This window comes from Sinohyriopsis cumingii, chromosome 1, assembly GCF_028554795.1.
Source record: "Sinohyriopsis cumingii isolate HCF-2022 chromosome 1, ASM2855479v2, whole genome shotgun sequence".
NCBI classification, from domain to species: Eukaryota; Metazoa; Mollusca; class Bivalvia; order Unionida; family Unionidae; genus Sinohyriopsis; species Sinohyriopsis cumingii.
This window is the reverse complement of record NC_142961.1, coordinates 24,969,190-24,985,503: the sequence shown is the minus strand read 5'-3', so window position 1 is coordinate 24,985,503 and position 16,314 is coordinate 24,969,190. Positions and strand designations below refer to the sequence as shown.

At 32.7% G+C, this 16,314-nt stretch overlaps 1 protein-coding gene across 1 annotated transcript in view; it reads right to left on the bottom strand.

Annotated features, from left to right (window-relative positions):
* The window catches only part of LOC149806565 (maltase-glucoamylase-like), a 301,187-nt gene that overhangs the window by 151,783 nt on the left and 133,090 nt on the right, over positions 1 to 16,314 (bottom strand). The window contains exons 29-31 of the mRNA XM_089954697.1: positions 12,360 to 12,491; positions 2,714 to 2,851; positions 483 to 602 (exon numbers count right to left, since the gene is read on the bottom strand). Of these exons, the coding sequence (XP_089810823.1) occupies positions 483 to 602; positions 2,714 to 2,851; positions 12,360 to 12,491 (390 nt within the window). The remainder of the gene's footprint in view (positions 1 to 482; positions 603 to 2,713; positions 2,852 to 12,359; positions 12,492 to 16,314) is intronic.

The window sequence follows — 16,314 nt, the reverse complement described above, 5'->3', positions numbered from 1 at the left end:
ATTTGTGGATGTACCCTGTCTACAGAGAACGAATTTCAATCTTCAAGAAAGTATGAGTGTACTTGCCCTGTCTAAAGACAATGAACTTCAGTCTTTAAGGAAGAATTAGTGTACTTACCCTGTCTACAGAGAATGAACTTCAGTCTTCAAGGAAGATTTAGTGTACTTACCCTGTCTACAGGAATGAACTTCAGCCTTCAAGGAAGGATTACTGTAATTACCTTCAGAAAATGAACTTAAGTCTTTAAGGAAGGATTAGTGTACTTACCCTGTCTACCGGAATGAATTTCAGTCTTTAAGGAAGAATTCATGTACCTTACCATCAATATTGCTTAATAATTTATCATATTTTGAAGTGTAAAATGAGGAACTGATATTGGTCAAGAACTTTACACAAGTTCAGTTTAACTTTTATGATGATATATGTCATGATAGTGAATAATGCATACATAAGAAATCAAGAAAAATTGCCAACTACTCACGATCCAAAGTCCATCAAAAACAAGTGTATGTTTGTGGTGCTCTTCAATTAGTTCTTTCCATACTTTTTGTGTCTCATTCTTAAAGAAGTCTGGGAACACAGTCTTCCCTTTTGGCCAGACCTAAACATTTCAGGAAAAGTCATTAAAAAGAACATATTGGTCCTAAGAAAGAATTGATGTCATCAATGTTAGTTAGACAAGGACAGACAAGACAGGCATCCCCTATGACAGACTGATGTTATCGAGACAAGAACAAACAAAACAGGCCTCCCCTCAGACAGACTGATGTAAGTGAAACAAAAACAGACAAGACAGGTCTCCTCTCAGACAGACTGATGTTAGTGAGACAAGGACAGACAAGACAGGCCTCCCCTCAGACATGCTGAGGTTAGTGAGATAAAGAAGACAGGACAGGTTAAACCTCAGATAGACTGATTTCAAATCATGTTACTCATCTGTTACTAATGGACTGGAAGTGCATGTATATATTTATTATTTTTAAGGGTTTAATGGCATGGTGATAATAGAATTGAAGTACATGTATATATTTAGTATGTATTAGAGTTTAATGGTATGGTGATAATGGCAGTGGATGTGTATGTATATATTTCATATGTATTAGAGTTTAATGGCATTTCAATAAAGGACTGGATGTGTATGTATATATTTAGTATGTATTCGGGTTTAACGGCATTTCAATAAAGGACTGGAAGTATATGTAAATATTAAGAATGTATTAAGGTTTAATGGCATGGTGATAATGACAGTGGAAGTGTATGTATATATTTAATATGTATTAGGATTTAATGGCATGGCAACACAATAATGGTAATGTGGTGCTAATGAAAGGTGAAGTTCTAAAACTTTACGTATAAAAAATTGCACACAAATGGGTAGGAATGTAAATCCTTCCAAATAAATGCAAACATGAGTACTACAAGACTAAAAGGTAAAAATGTTAATATAATGAATTACAAACAAGTTTAGAAAGAAAATCCCTTCAAAATAAATGTAAACTTCAACTAATTAACTACTACAAGATAAAAAGTAAAGATGTTAAAATCTGTCAGTGAAAGATCAACTTTAGAACAAATGGGTAACTGGAGAAATGTTGTGTGAGCGAGACATACTGTGTGAATGGATCACACATACTGTCTGAATGGTCCATATTCTTTGAATGGACTATAACGTGTGATTGGACCATACTGTGTGAATAGACCATATTTTGTGAATGGGCTATAGTGTGTGAATGGACCACACATACTGTGTGAATGGACCATATTCTGTGTGCATGGACCATACTGTGTGATTGGGTCATACTGTGTAAATGGACCACAAATACTGTGTGAATGGACCATACTATGTGAATGGACCATACTGTGTAAATGGACCACACATACCGTGTGCATGGACCATACATACTGTGTGAATGGACCATATTCTATGTGCATGGACTATACTGTGTGAATGGGTCATACTGTGTGAATGGACCATATTTTGTGAATGGGCTATACTGTGTGAATGGATCATACTGTGTAAATGGACTATAAAGTGTGAATGGACCACACATACTGTGTGAATGGACCATACTCTGTGAATGGACTATACTCTGTGAATGGACCATACTGTGTATCCCCTGCAAGAATATGCAGACAAGGCAAGAGCAAAGTAGTCTCAGTCAAAAAATGGAATTTGGTATCAATCCCATCATTCCATCTATTCAAAGGGACTCAAACTCATATATTTCCATCTCAGTAAGCAGTTTAGTACATAAGGCTACAAGGTACTAAAGACATTCTAAATGAGAAGGTTGGAATTAGTGACAGAAATTGCTTACATACTATGATCAGAAACTTGAAGATAGATTTAGAGACAGAACTTGCTGACATACTATGGTCAGGTACTTGAAGATAGATTTAGAGACAGAACTTGCTGACATATTATGATCAGGTACTTGAAGATAGATTTAGAGACAGAACTTGCTGATATACTAAGGTCAGGTACTTGAAGATAGATTTAGAGATAGAACATTATTCCTGTACAACACAACTTGATTTTAAAAAACATTCTTTTGTTAGGATAAGAAACTAAATATTGACTTGGCATTTGCTCTCTCCTGTGACATAAAGACTATTCAAGTTAAAACCGATAAACAAACAAATTATGAATGTATAAAAATTAGCACAGTTAGTGATAAACAGGTATTTCAGTTCAGTAGGCAATTAACTCACATATCCAAGGAGAGAACCCACAGGGTCTTTGCTGCCAACAGGTACCGGGTAATTGTCTGGCCACATGATACTGCCATTAACTGCCTTCATCTTCTCATAGGGGGCATAGTTTGTCTCATTGGAAATAAGGGCAGGGTCCTGAAGAAAATCAAAGCATAAAAATTAACAGATTTTATAAACTGTCACAATAAATTTAATGCAAAGCATGCAAACAAATACTACACTTCTGTAAAACTTGGCATGGTTGCAAAATCCAGTAACTTTAGCCTTGAACTAATCAAGAAAATTATTAACAATACCTCCATTCATTGATCCTAATTATCAACTAGTATTTATACATTTTTTCACACATGTTACACATCTGTCATAAACATCAATCTACCAAATGTTCTCTTTCAGTTTTGGTACCCTTTTCTGGTACCGGATGTAAAAAAAGACATCAGTGAAAAGCACAATTCCTTTACAACTGCTATATTCAATTTGTTTTCTAAGCAATATTTTACACTATGTGAAATTTAATATAAAAACGTTCAATGGAATTATAACTAGTTTTGACAAAAATAAACAATACTTTTTGATATACCTAATTATTAAGTGTACCAAAGATGATGTTCTCAGCAAAGCATTTATTGCTGCTTTGATATCAGTCTATCCTTCTTTGATTCACTGGCTTCCTTTCAAACTAGTGTTTTTAAAACATACTCTTTTCTCTTACAAAAAATAGATTTTCACCCAGTCTTGATTTTTTAAAAATGAATTATCAATTGATGACAAAGTGATGTACTACCTAGAAAACATGTAATACATAAATAACAGATATTTCCAGTCAAGTCAGTTGGTAAAGTTTAATTTGAATAGGTCTCCAAAAAAGTTTTATTGGAATAGGTCCCCAAATAAGTTTTATTGGAAGAGGTCCCCAAATAAGTTTTATTGGAATAGGTCCCCAAATAACTTTTATTTGAAGAGTTCCCCAAACAAGTTTTATTGGAAGAGGTCCCCAAATAAGTTTTGGAGGTGATAATCAAAATTAGGCATGAGCTTTACATATTTTGTTGTAAAGGTATTATTTGATGATACTCATCAACACAAATGAAGCAGTTTGAAGGATAACTGATATAATAATAATATTAATAATAATATTAATAGTGATAAAGACTTTATTTAAAGAAGGTAACTCAGTTAGTTACAGAACTAATCTACCAAGAGGCTTTGTATCTGGTATGTACAATATATACAGTATAAACATGATGTGAAGAATCTGGCTTGACACTAAATAATTAAGTGATTTTAAAAATCAAAGTATCAAGCCTGGAACATATAAACAGGCATATGTGAACACATAAACATATATAAAATAAAAAATATCATCCTGCATTGAAAAATTCAACTGTGAAAATGATGCAAAATTACAGAAAAGCAGGCGGTATTTATTGTACTAGAACTGTTCAATTGTCTAAAGATTTCATCCATTTGAGACATTGATTATGAAAGAAGAAATACTAGGAGCCTGCCTTTTGTCACTGAGGATGTTGTTCCATACCAGTGGACCAGTATATTGAAAATTTTTTTAAATAATTCTTTCTTTGGTCTTGGTATAATGTAATTTTTACTTCTTATGGACCTTAAATTTGGAGTACCATCAACATCTCTTTGGTGAAAGATTTCGCTTAGATAGACAGGAATGGCTTTTCTGGATAGTTTATACATTGATTTGGCCTTTCTAAGAAATATTCTTTCATGTATTGTTAAAATCTTTATATTATTCATTGCATCCTGGAAATTGTCTAAACATTGATCTAGAATTAAATGGCATGCCTTCTTTTGGAGTCTTAAAAGTGTTGTTATGTTTGAAATTGAGGTATTACTCCAAATTACATTACAATAGTCCAGATATGGCTGAATATAACTTTTATAAAATGTATCATGTAAGTAGTACAGATTCTGGGATAATTAAGTCAATTATAACTGATATCATGTATGTAGTACAGATCCTAGGGTAGTAAGTCAATTATAACTGATATTATGTATGTAGTATGGATTCTGGGGTAGTAAGTCAATTATAATGAACATTATGTATGTAGTACAGATCCTGGGGTTTTAAGTCAATTATAACTGATATTATGTATGTAGTATGGATTCTGGGGTAGTAAGTCAATTATAAAAGATATCATGTTAGTAGTACAGATTCTGGGGTAGTAAGTCGATTATAAAGCATTTTTTAAGTTCAGAAGATATGCTTTCACATCTATTTTATTTTGTGTTTGAGGCTACAGATCATTTAAACAAATGGGAAAACATCGTGACCAAATGCTTAGTTGGTGACACATTTTATAACAGAGAAACAATTCAGAATTCAGCTTAGTCAGCAATATCATTAAATCATTATTCATTTTTGACAAAGAAACAATCTGTAAGCTTGACCTCATTGCCACTGAATTTGACTTTCTTTATTTGATATTATCATGGATAAAGCAATCAAAATAAATTCACTCACTTCTGGTAAATGACACCATAGTCACTGATGACAATGACATTGCAAATGTTTTCAATGATTTTCTCACCAACATTACCACAAACTTAAAAGAACCAGTGATGGAAAACAACTTTAATGAACTGAAAAAGTTCTGTAGCAGCAAAATCTCTAAGGAGGTATGTTTTCTATCCCACCAGTATCAAAAAACTTTGTTAAAAAATGTCTCAGTGAACTTGGTACCAAGAAAGCTACAGGACTTGACCAGATTGGTCTACAACTCATTAAATCTTTTGCCTCTGCTATTGTAGATAGCATAACATTCATAATTAATTTAAGTATTGCAACCTCATTTGTCCCAAAATATGGAAAACTGCAAATGTAACTCCTGTTCACAAATCTGGTTCTAAAGATGATGCTGATAACTACCAACCAATCTCAATACTACCAAACTTGTTAAAATTAATTAAAAAACATGTCTATAGCTCATTCGTGTCATATTTAACCAAACACTTGCTGTTACACCCTAATCAATCAGGCTTTAGATGGAAACATTCCTGTGAGACTGCCTTGATCTCCCTAACTGATAAATGGCTTCAAGCACTTGACCAAGGTAGAATAATAGGATCTATTTTTGTAGATTTCAGTAAAGCTTTTGACATGGCAGATCATGAAATCCTTTCGAAGAAACTGAAAACCTATCAATGTGATGAAAGAACAGTTGGATGGTTTACTTCATACTTAAATGAGAGAACACAACATGTTTATATAAATAATGTTCTGTCTTAACCTGGAACAATTAGATATGGAGTCCCATAGGGCTCAATTCTGGGTCCATTACTATTTTATTTATTTATTAATGACCTATCACTTTTACTAAGAGACTCAATATCATCTACAGATCTCTATGCAGATGACACAACACTGTCAGACATCCAAACACAAAACATGAACTTGAAATGTCTTTAGAGAATGCCCTAAAGAAACTGAAAATCTGGTGCACATGCAGTGGCATGGTGGTAAATACTGGTAAAACTAAAATATTACTTATCTCAACAAGGCAAAAAAGGACAAATCTATAATGATAGTGATGAACTATGTCTGACATTGAAGGATACAAATTTGCAAATGGTCTGTCATGATAGACTACTACTTGGTGTTCTGGTAGATAATAACCTATTATGGACTGAACATATCAAACATTATCAGTAAAAACAGTCAATTCAAGTTTATGGTTTCTCAGTAGGATAAAACATTTTCTCCCTGAAAGACACAGAAAACTATTTTATAATAGTTACATACAAACCTACTTACACTACTGTAATACAGTATGGGGTAATTCTAATGATAAAAACATAGCAAAGGAGGCACATCTTCAAAAAAGAGCATTTGGGCTAATATCAATCCAGAAAGAAAACAAGGAAAATTTAAGCTGGTAAGTTAAAAATATTACCTATTAAAGACCAAATCTGTTTGAGAAAAGCCAAATTAATGTACAGGATATCCAATAATAGTACACCTGAATATTTACAATCACTATTCCAGTATAGGCTACCCACCTATAATCCATGTCTACCAAACAGTATAAAATTCCCAAAGCAAATAAGGAATTATTTTTTAAAAAGTTTCCAATACTCTGGAATTTTGCTCTGGAATAGTATTCCAGTTGAGATTAGAAATGCCCACTCTATTTCCTTCTTCCAAACCCAATATATCCAGTGACTTCAGAGCTGCAGCTAAAATAAATAAATTCCTTTAGTTCTTAGCTACTTGTGCAAATAAGGTCATGATTATAAAAATAATAATAATAATAATAATAATAATAATAATAATAATAACAATATTATTATTGAGAACTCATGACTGATCTATGGTTGTTTAGACTATGTACCAGGGTAACATTTTAACATTTGAACTGCCAGACACATACACACATGCAGAGATATATATATATATATATATATATATATATATATATATATATATATATATATATATATATATATATATATATATATATATATATATATATATATATACATATATATATATAGAGAGAGAGAGAGAGACTAAAATTTTATTAATGCAGTGTATGGGTTGTCTTACAAGAGAGACATACAATGCTTTTAAAAAATCTGACCTTACTCCTTTAACATGTAAAGATGAATTTGGTTTGCTAGTTCACAATGTTTTGATAGATGCTGCTTGGTTTTATCCAGTAGACAATCATTTGTTTGTGCCATTCATTTGATACTTGCTCATGTTGAGGCCCTTTGATGACATCATGTAATTGACACCTGCAGTGATCCTCTGATATGATTTCCAAGACTGTATGATCAAAGTGTCTCTTACAGACACCAATAGTTCTGTTACTTACCATGTACTTTTTGACTTGGATATCTTACACCATGAATTGCTAAGCATTGGTACTTTCATGACTATGGGGAAAAGAAAATGTAATGCATACACTGCAGAATTTGAATTTGGTGTGTCAGAGAAACAGTTGCACGATTGGCACAAGAAAAAGTTAGTTCTAGTTGATAGTGCCAGGTGTCTTAAGAAGATTTGAATAATGGAACACCGTTATGCAAATTGGGAGTTTGGACTGAATGAGATGGGTTCTAGAGCAGCATAAAAATGGACATGCAGTAACTAGAAATGTTAATAGACTGAAGGTTGTTTCCATTGCCAAGGCTAACAGTGATGAATGTTTTAAAGCTTCAGCTGGATGGTGTACATGATATATGCAATGTCACAGACTTGAACTCAGACAACACCAATATAGCCCAAAAATTGGCAGTTGATGTTGAGAAGTGGATAATTTTTTAATTTGTTATCAATGAGAGGAAACAGAATGATTTTGATCTCATGCACATAGGAAATATGGACAAAACTTCCATGTTTTTTTATATGCTTTAAAATTCAGCTGTGCACCCAGTTTGAGACCACACTGTAATGATAATAATAATAATAATAATAATAATAATAATGACTTTATTTAAAGAGGGTAACACAATTAGCTAAGAACTTAATCTACCTTGAGGCACTCATACAAAGGAATGTATTTATTTTAGCTGCATCTCTGATTTAGCCACTGAATACTGAATTGGGTTTGGAAGAAGGGCTACTACTAAGACTTTGGAAAATGAGCAGAACGAAGTTGTTTAGCAAATGGTATGATGCTAAAGCCACTAATTGTATTTAAACACAAGTCTATGCCAAAAGAAAGCTAGGATGCCAGGTGAAGGTGTTGAACATTTAACCTTTAGGGATGGGTAGATGAGGCAATTTATTTGGTCTGAATTGAAAAAGGTATGGAATACTTTTCCAGTCACATTGAAAAGTACTGACTTTACATTAGCTGTTTATTATGATATTTATGAAAACAATTTATTACATGATATTGTGAATCACATAACTCTGGATTACCATTTTTATACTCATGAAATGTAACTCAATGCATGGATTTATTATATAAATGGATTAAAAAATGTTACTTGTACATGAAGATCAACAAAATATAAGTTGTCAATTTATTGTGCATATTCAACACCGTAATACAAATGTATTTATTCTACATTGGTTTTGTCTCTATTTGTCCTGTCTCTTTACTTGTCTATCTATCCATCTATTCAGTTTGACTTGTTTATTTTTTCCAAGTGCAACCCCTTATACACAGATTTGACTTGCAAAAAACACCTTGATTTATAGGAGGGTCAGAGAAATTAGCTTTCTTACAGATATATTAAAGGGGAGGTTGACTTATAGTCAAATCAAGTGAGTATACCATATTTACCATATATGTTGGGACACTGTATTTGTTGAGACACCACAAATTAACTTTAAAAGTAATTTTTTTGTGCACTGTATGTTCTGAGACACATCAGATTTTTTTAGTCGTAAGTTGTGGGACAGCTTTTAAATCATTCAAAATTACATGTTGGAAAATACACTCCAACTGAAATTTTATTTGAAAAAATATAAAACTGTACTTAAGATAAAACTCTATAATCCACTGCAGAAGCATCTCATTAACACAACCCTTCTCCTGCACATGTACGATCCACTCTTTTGGTGCATGAGTATTTGTTTAGCTTTCTCATACCGTGAAAAATTGTTACAGGCAACACAATACCTGAAACAGAAACTGCAAGGACTAAAGTCAGATTTTTTTCAAATCTGCACGAGTCTTACTAATTCTCACACTTTTGACCCCCATCTTATCAAAAAGTTCAAAACACAGCTGCTCGGATCATACTTAGAGTACCACGATCAGAGCACACCTCCCCGCTGCTCTGTACCCTACACTGGCTATCCATTTGATCCAGAATCAAACACAAAATTTGTTCTCTGTGCTACATTTCACTGTCAGACTCTAGTCAAACATACCTATCCGACCTCACCCATGTGTACACACCAGCAAGATACTTATGCTCCTCTTCTGACAATCGTATGCTCATTATTCCCACTATGAAAACAAAGTCATATCGACAGCGTTCTTTTGCATACCAGGGCCCAGCAACATGGAATGAATTGCCCACTGAACTTAGACACAAAGACAGTGATCCCATTCAAAAGTGCTCTCAAAACTCACTTTTTCAACTGCAAGAACAAACTTAAAGACCCAATAATGTTTCCTACCTTAAATATTCTCAGCATATTTTTTTTATGTTTTCTAATTTCATGGTGTTTGTTTTTGTAATCATATCATTATATGTTTTTTTAAATCTTATATGTGTTGTCTAATGTTGTAAAGCACTTAGAGCTTCTAAAGATTAGGCGCTATACAAAGTCCTCATTATTATTATTATTATCATCAGTCCTCCAAGGACTGCAAACAATGTACACTAGAATTTCATCCATGTTAATCATCATGTTGTTGGTAAAATCATCTGCTTCTCTTCTGGCCTTCATGATTTCATCACCTGATTTTATTTTCTCCAAATCTCAAGGGCAATTCTATGTTATCCATGTTCTTGCACAAAGTACTATATTGTGTCACTTTAAAAATTGTTCCATTGTTTCAATTTATTTTCAAAATTACCAAGAATACTGGTGAAAAGGAACCAAAGTTAGCTTCCATATCTCAGCTGTCTTTGTATATTACAAAAAAACCAATAAAAAATATCGGCACACTTAAAAGAATCCATAGTTGGCTTCCAAGGTTAGCTTGCTTTGCAATAAAGTAACCTTTGTATTGATATCCTTTTAAAAAGAAAAACAGAGTTTCACAGTATCCAATGTTAGCTTCCGAGGTTGTCTTGCTTTATAATAAAAATAACTTTTATCTTTGATGTCCTGTCAGTAAGTTAAAAGAATGAGTTTACTGCTCAGAGCCAGTTGTGTTTATTCACCACTGAGGCTTCTATGTGCTTGTTATCTGTAGTTATAATTAATATAAAGGAGCATTGATGTCTGCAGGTAAATAGTAATGATACTTTTGTAACCCATGCTGGCAAAATCATTGTAACTTGCACTGAAGTGAATGTGTTTTCAAATAAGGATTTTTACTTGTGAGATAATGTCATACAGTGGACCTGGATATAATTCAATCTTGGTTATTTTGCACCTAATACCATCTCATGCATGAATGGCAGTTGTCTTCATTATATCAGTTGATTATTTTCTTCTTGTTTGCGAAATCATCTACTTCTCAACTGGCCTGAACAAATTCATCACTTTTTTGGGGTCAAAATATTCTGGGCAATGCTGACTCATGGACATCATTGCACGTAGCACTATACTGTGTCACTTTCAAATTTGTTCCATTGTTTCAATTTATTTTCAAAATTCCCATGATTACCATTGAAAAGGAACCAAAGTCTGTTTCCATATCTTGGCCATCTTTGTATATTCCAAAAATAAAAATAAATTGGCACACTTAAAAGAATTCATAGTCTGCTTGCTTTGCAATAAAATAACTTTGTATTGATATCCTTTAAAAACAAAAAAATAGCCGAAGTCGGCTTCTAAGGTGTGTTTGATTTGTCATATAAAAAAACTTTGTCTCTGATGTACTGTCGGTAAGTTCAAAGTCTCTGATGTCCTGTCAGTAAGTTCAAAGAAGGAGTTTACTGCTTTCTGCCATTTGTGTTTATTCACCACCCGGGCTTCCATGTGCTTGGCATCTGTAGTAATAATTAATACAAAGGAGCATTGATGTCTACGGGTAAATAGTAATGATACTTTTGTAACCCATGCTGGCAAAAAGATTGTCACTTACATTTATGTGACTGTGTTTTCAAATAATGATTTTTATTTGCTAGATACTGTCATACAGTAATAATAATAATAATAATAATAAGGACTTTGTATAGCACCTAATCTTTAGAAGCTCTCAGTGCTTTAAAACATTAGACATATAAGATAAAAAACATATAATGATATGATTACAAAAACAAACACCATGAAATTAGAAAACATTAAAAAAAACATGCTGAGAATATTTAAGGTAGGAAACATTATTAGGTTTATAAGTTTGTTCTTGCAGTCGAAATAAGTGAGTTTTGAGAGCCCTCTTGAATGTGATCACTGTGTCTTTGTGTCTAAGTGTTTGATTTGTCATATACAGTAGTCTTGGATATAATTCAGTCTTGATTATTTTGCACCTCACACCATGTCATATATGAGTGACAGTTGTCTTCAAGATATCGAGTGATTATTTCCCTCTTGTTTGTGATTTTGTTGGATCCAGCTTTCAGTAGAATAACATATTCAAACCTCTGAGCACAACCAAACACAATTTGTTTATCAATGTTCATGTCAATGAACAATGTGGCTTGTGTTCTCGGACATAAGTGATACATGCTACAGTATGAAGCCTACGCTACATGTACAGAATACGTGGTTATATTTTATTCTTTAATGCTTATGTTGATAAAAAAAAGGAATAAATCATAACAATAAAAGATTAGTCTTTTTATTATCAAATAAGCATTTTGTTTATCTATTTTATTGCAACATGCATGGGAGGGAACACAAATAAAATAAAAATTTATTTCATTTCTTAAGTCTTGGGATATATGACCAAGGTGAAAAAAGTTTCACCATAAGTCCTAGGAAAGGAAAAAAAATTATTTTATCATGTCCCAATATATACAGTAAATACAGTCTATGGGTTGTGTGTGTGTATATATATAAAAAAAATTGAAAATTATAAGACAAGATGGTACGTACCAATATGATGATTGTGTGCATCCCACCCTCTTGTAGGGATCTGAAGTAGTCATTTAATCCATGGAAATTCTTATTATCCACTGTGAAGTCTTTCCTCTCATCCATGTGATCAATGTCTGCATACTGTACATCCTGTGAAGACAAGTTGATAATCTGTGTATTCTGTCATTAGTCATTACACAGGAACTTGCCACTTTGATGTTTATCTCCCATCAAAATCAACGATCACAGTCTATATTCTGTACATCACTTTTAAAATACAGTATTTCTCACATCATAAGAAAATGGAGCCAGCTTCATAAAAAGATACCCTTAGTAAATATTAGCCATCTTGTTGACCAACAGATTTGGAATAATCATTTACTTCATAGTGTCTACACAGGTCAGGAGTTAAGCAATACAAAGTCAATGTGTTTTCATAGTGTCTACACAGGTCAGGAGTTAAGCAATGCAAAGTCAATGTGTTTTCATAGTGTCTACACAAGCCAGGAGTTAAGCAATACAAAGTCAATGTCTTTTCATAGTGTGACTACACAGGTCAGGATTTAAGCAACACAAAGTCAATGTGTTTTCATAGTATCTACATAGGTCAGGAGTTAAGCAATACAAAGTCAATGTGTTATCATAGTGTCTACAAGGTCAAGATTTAAGCAATACAAATTCAATGTCTTTTCATAATATTGACACAGGTCAGGAGTTAAGCAATACAAAGTCAATGTGTTTTCATAGTGTCTACACAGGTTAGGAATTAAGCAATACAAAGTCAATGTCTTTTTATAGTGTCTACAAGGTCAGGATTTAAGAAATAAGGCAAGTGTTTTCAAAGGTACATGTTCACCTACCACTTGCACAAAAAATTGGGTCCATATTTCAAGAGCATTGTCCACATAATCAAACATAGATAATATACTCCAAAGAAACACTTTTTTCCATATTTGTATACAATATTATCTATGAGAATTTTCAAGTGGTTAGTTGCTTGTGTTGTTTGTTCCACTATTTGCTTTAGACAAAAGGTTTCTATAAAAATTCAGCCAATTTCTGATTATACATAAGATCCCAGTTGAAGTCACTGAACATATAGATTTCTTTTTGGTCAGCAGTCACATTATCTAACTGCTTTTCAAAACACTTATTCTATCTGACCTTTGTAGACAGGGACATAAATAAAGCATAGTGGGAATGGATTTTTGTTTGATTCATTTACCTGATCCCTATTGCTTCAGTTTCATTTCTTGCATATACAAAAACACATTTACTGCATGAATTTCTAGCATGTCTGATTGGTGTTTCATAATCATCAATTAAAAATAAGTCATTTCCATGATTGTCATTTAACATTGTACTTTTAAACCAAGAATATATACATTACTGAACTTAGATGACAATAGTCATTTCAGTTGGTCTAACTTATTATTCAATCTTTGCATATTTATATGATCAATGGTAGGCCTTTTCCTTTGATTCCTCTTGGCACTGTTAGTATAGCATTACATTTTTAAAATAAATATTCTGTTACTTATTTGTAGCAGTTTTGTCTGTGATCTAAACTAGTATAACTTTAGGAGCAGAGTACCCTGGTTATAAGGATTGAGTGCCTTGTGTTATGAGTCTATGCTCTTAAAATAAGTAACAGAAAAGAGTGAAGACAACACACTTTGTAAAATTTAACAAATAATTTATTTCACTAGAATACAAAGTGAAAAATGAGAAAAAAAGAACTTATGGTATTGTGAATTAAATCCAAATTATAATCAAAGAATTATAATCACAAAGTTCTATCAATGAAAAGTTCTAAGTCAATCTCAGTTAAAATCCTGATGAAATTCAAGAGGGAAGGCAATGATGTCTGTAATAACCTACAAAGTACAGATGTGTCAACAGTCTCTTGTTGAATCACAAAAAATATTCCAGTTTTGAATTCAGTATAAATTACAGTGAATGTCTTTATCCTAGAATTTTGTCAGAGCACTTTTCTACTTCCAGGGAAAATAATCACTTGAATTCAATAATTTGAATAAAATAAAATTCAGCCCAAACTGGACACAACATAATACAACTTAACATGTCAAGTGTTTTAAGCCCAACTGACAAACCTTTATTAAACATCAGTTACACAACTAATTAAGATGAAAAACAGACTCGCAGATGAGGGTCAAAAGTTCATTCTTCTGTGAAAAATAGAAGCTTGCTACCAATTGGCACATGATAAATATCATGTAGTCCCGGTATGACCATGACTCAACTTAATGATTCTCACTCTGAGAAAGATAAAAAAGTTGTTTACCTGATTAATAATTGTGGTTAAAAACCTCTTGCACATAGAGAATAATGAAGCTATTTTCAGTTGTTTACATAAATGAAATATGAAATATGAAAAATATAAAAAAGTCAATCAGGTCAAGCAGAAAACGAAATTAATTTTGGACATGGTCAAGTCCAGTAAATAAAAAAAAAATATTAAAAACTAACAAACAAATGAAATTAAATAAAATTAAATATTCATAACACTTGTTAGAGTTGAACTATTCATGTAACTGGATTCCAGATTTGACTGCATATTGTTACCTAATTCAAATGATACATACAATTCTGATGTGGTAGCTGATTTTTGAGTACTGCCATGGGTAGCTCAAGTGTACTGGGTTCTAGCTGTGAATGTTGCTCTCTATTACATTTGGGACTGCAAACCATGCTGGGAGGATGAATTCATGTAGAAAAAGGAAGAGCCAAGTGAGATGTGGGGACATGTCTGCGAAAGCAGATAGAAAATGAAGTGGTCTGGGTTGAGTTCATCGCATCTGATAACCAAAATGGTAGAGTCCCCTGCTAGTGGTTCTTTTTTGAAATCATAAGTGTTCATGAATATAGTATTCAGAGCCTTTATCAACTTACATCAGGACAATAGTTTTGGTACTCTGCTGTTCTAGGAGGGCCTGTTTTCTCTGTTGTTTTGTTGAGGTGACATCTTTCTTGCTAAACATTTGAATCCTGGAGGTATTGTGTTTGGGTCTAGGACATCTAGTTTCATTTTCCCACTTGATGTTTCAGTTGGTAGTTTACCCTATATGCACTGGTAAAACTTGTACAGACTCAAGAGATTTGGCTTCGATGTTATCAAGTAAATTAGATAGGCAGTTGTCTGTTTCTAACCGTTTCAAACCTTTTCAAAAGCTATGTCAAAGTCAATGGCTTTGTTGTGTGTATGGGTAAAAATTAGTCCAGATTGTTTTATTAGGTTTCACAAGGATATTGTTCAACAAAGGATACAACAAATTGGGTAGTCCATTGTTATTGTGAATTTAACCTATATTAAATGGTATTCTTTATAGAATATATAATAAAATTGTGAAGGCATGTATCTGATATTCATGTACTTAATTGACAGCATTTTATAAATATTCATCATACATTAAAGTCATTAACATGGATCAAATCCCTTTGTAGAATCAATTATATCAATGAAAAAGATGTACCAGCAATTGCTCAAGTGTGTCAAATAAAATACTGGTAAATCACATATCAATGGATCTATTCCTAAAATCTGATAAGAAGAATGAAATGTGGTTAAAAAAAGTGACCAATAAAGCAAAATCTGTATAGTCTCTATTTGTGTTAGAAACAAAAGCTGCACTGTGCATAAGAACAGTACACTATAGGTATAGATCATAAGTACAGTAGAATATAGGGTATAGACCACAAGTACAGCACTCTTTAGGGTATATACCACAAGTATAGAACACTATAGGGCATTGGCCATAAGTACAGTACACTATAGGGTATAGGCCATAAGTACAGTACACTATAGGGTATAAGATTAAGTACAGAACTTTATAGGGTATAGGACATGAGTACAGTACACTATAGGGTATAGGCCACAAGTACGGTATACTATAGGGTATAAGATATAAGTACAGTACTTTATAAGGTATAGGCCAAAAGCACAGTACACTAT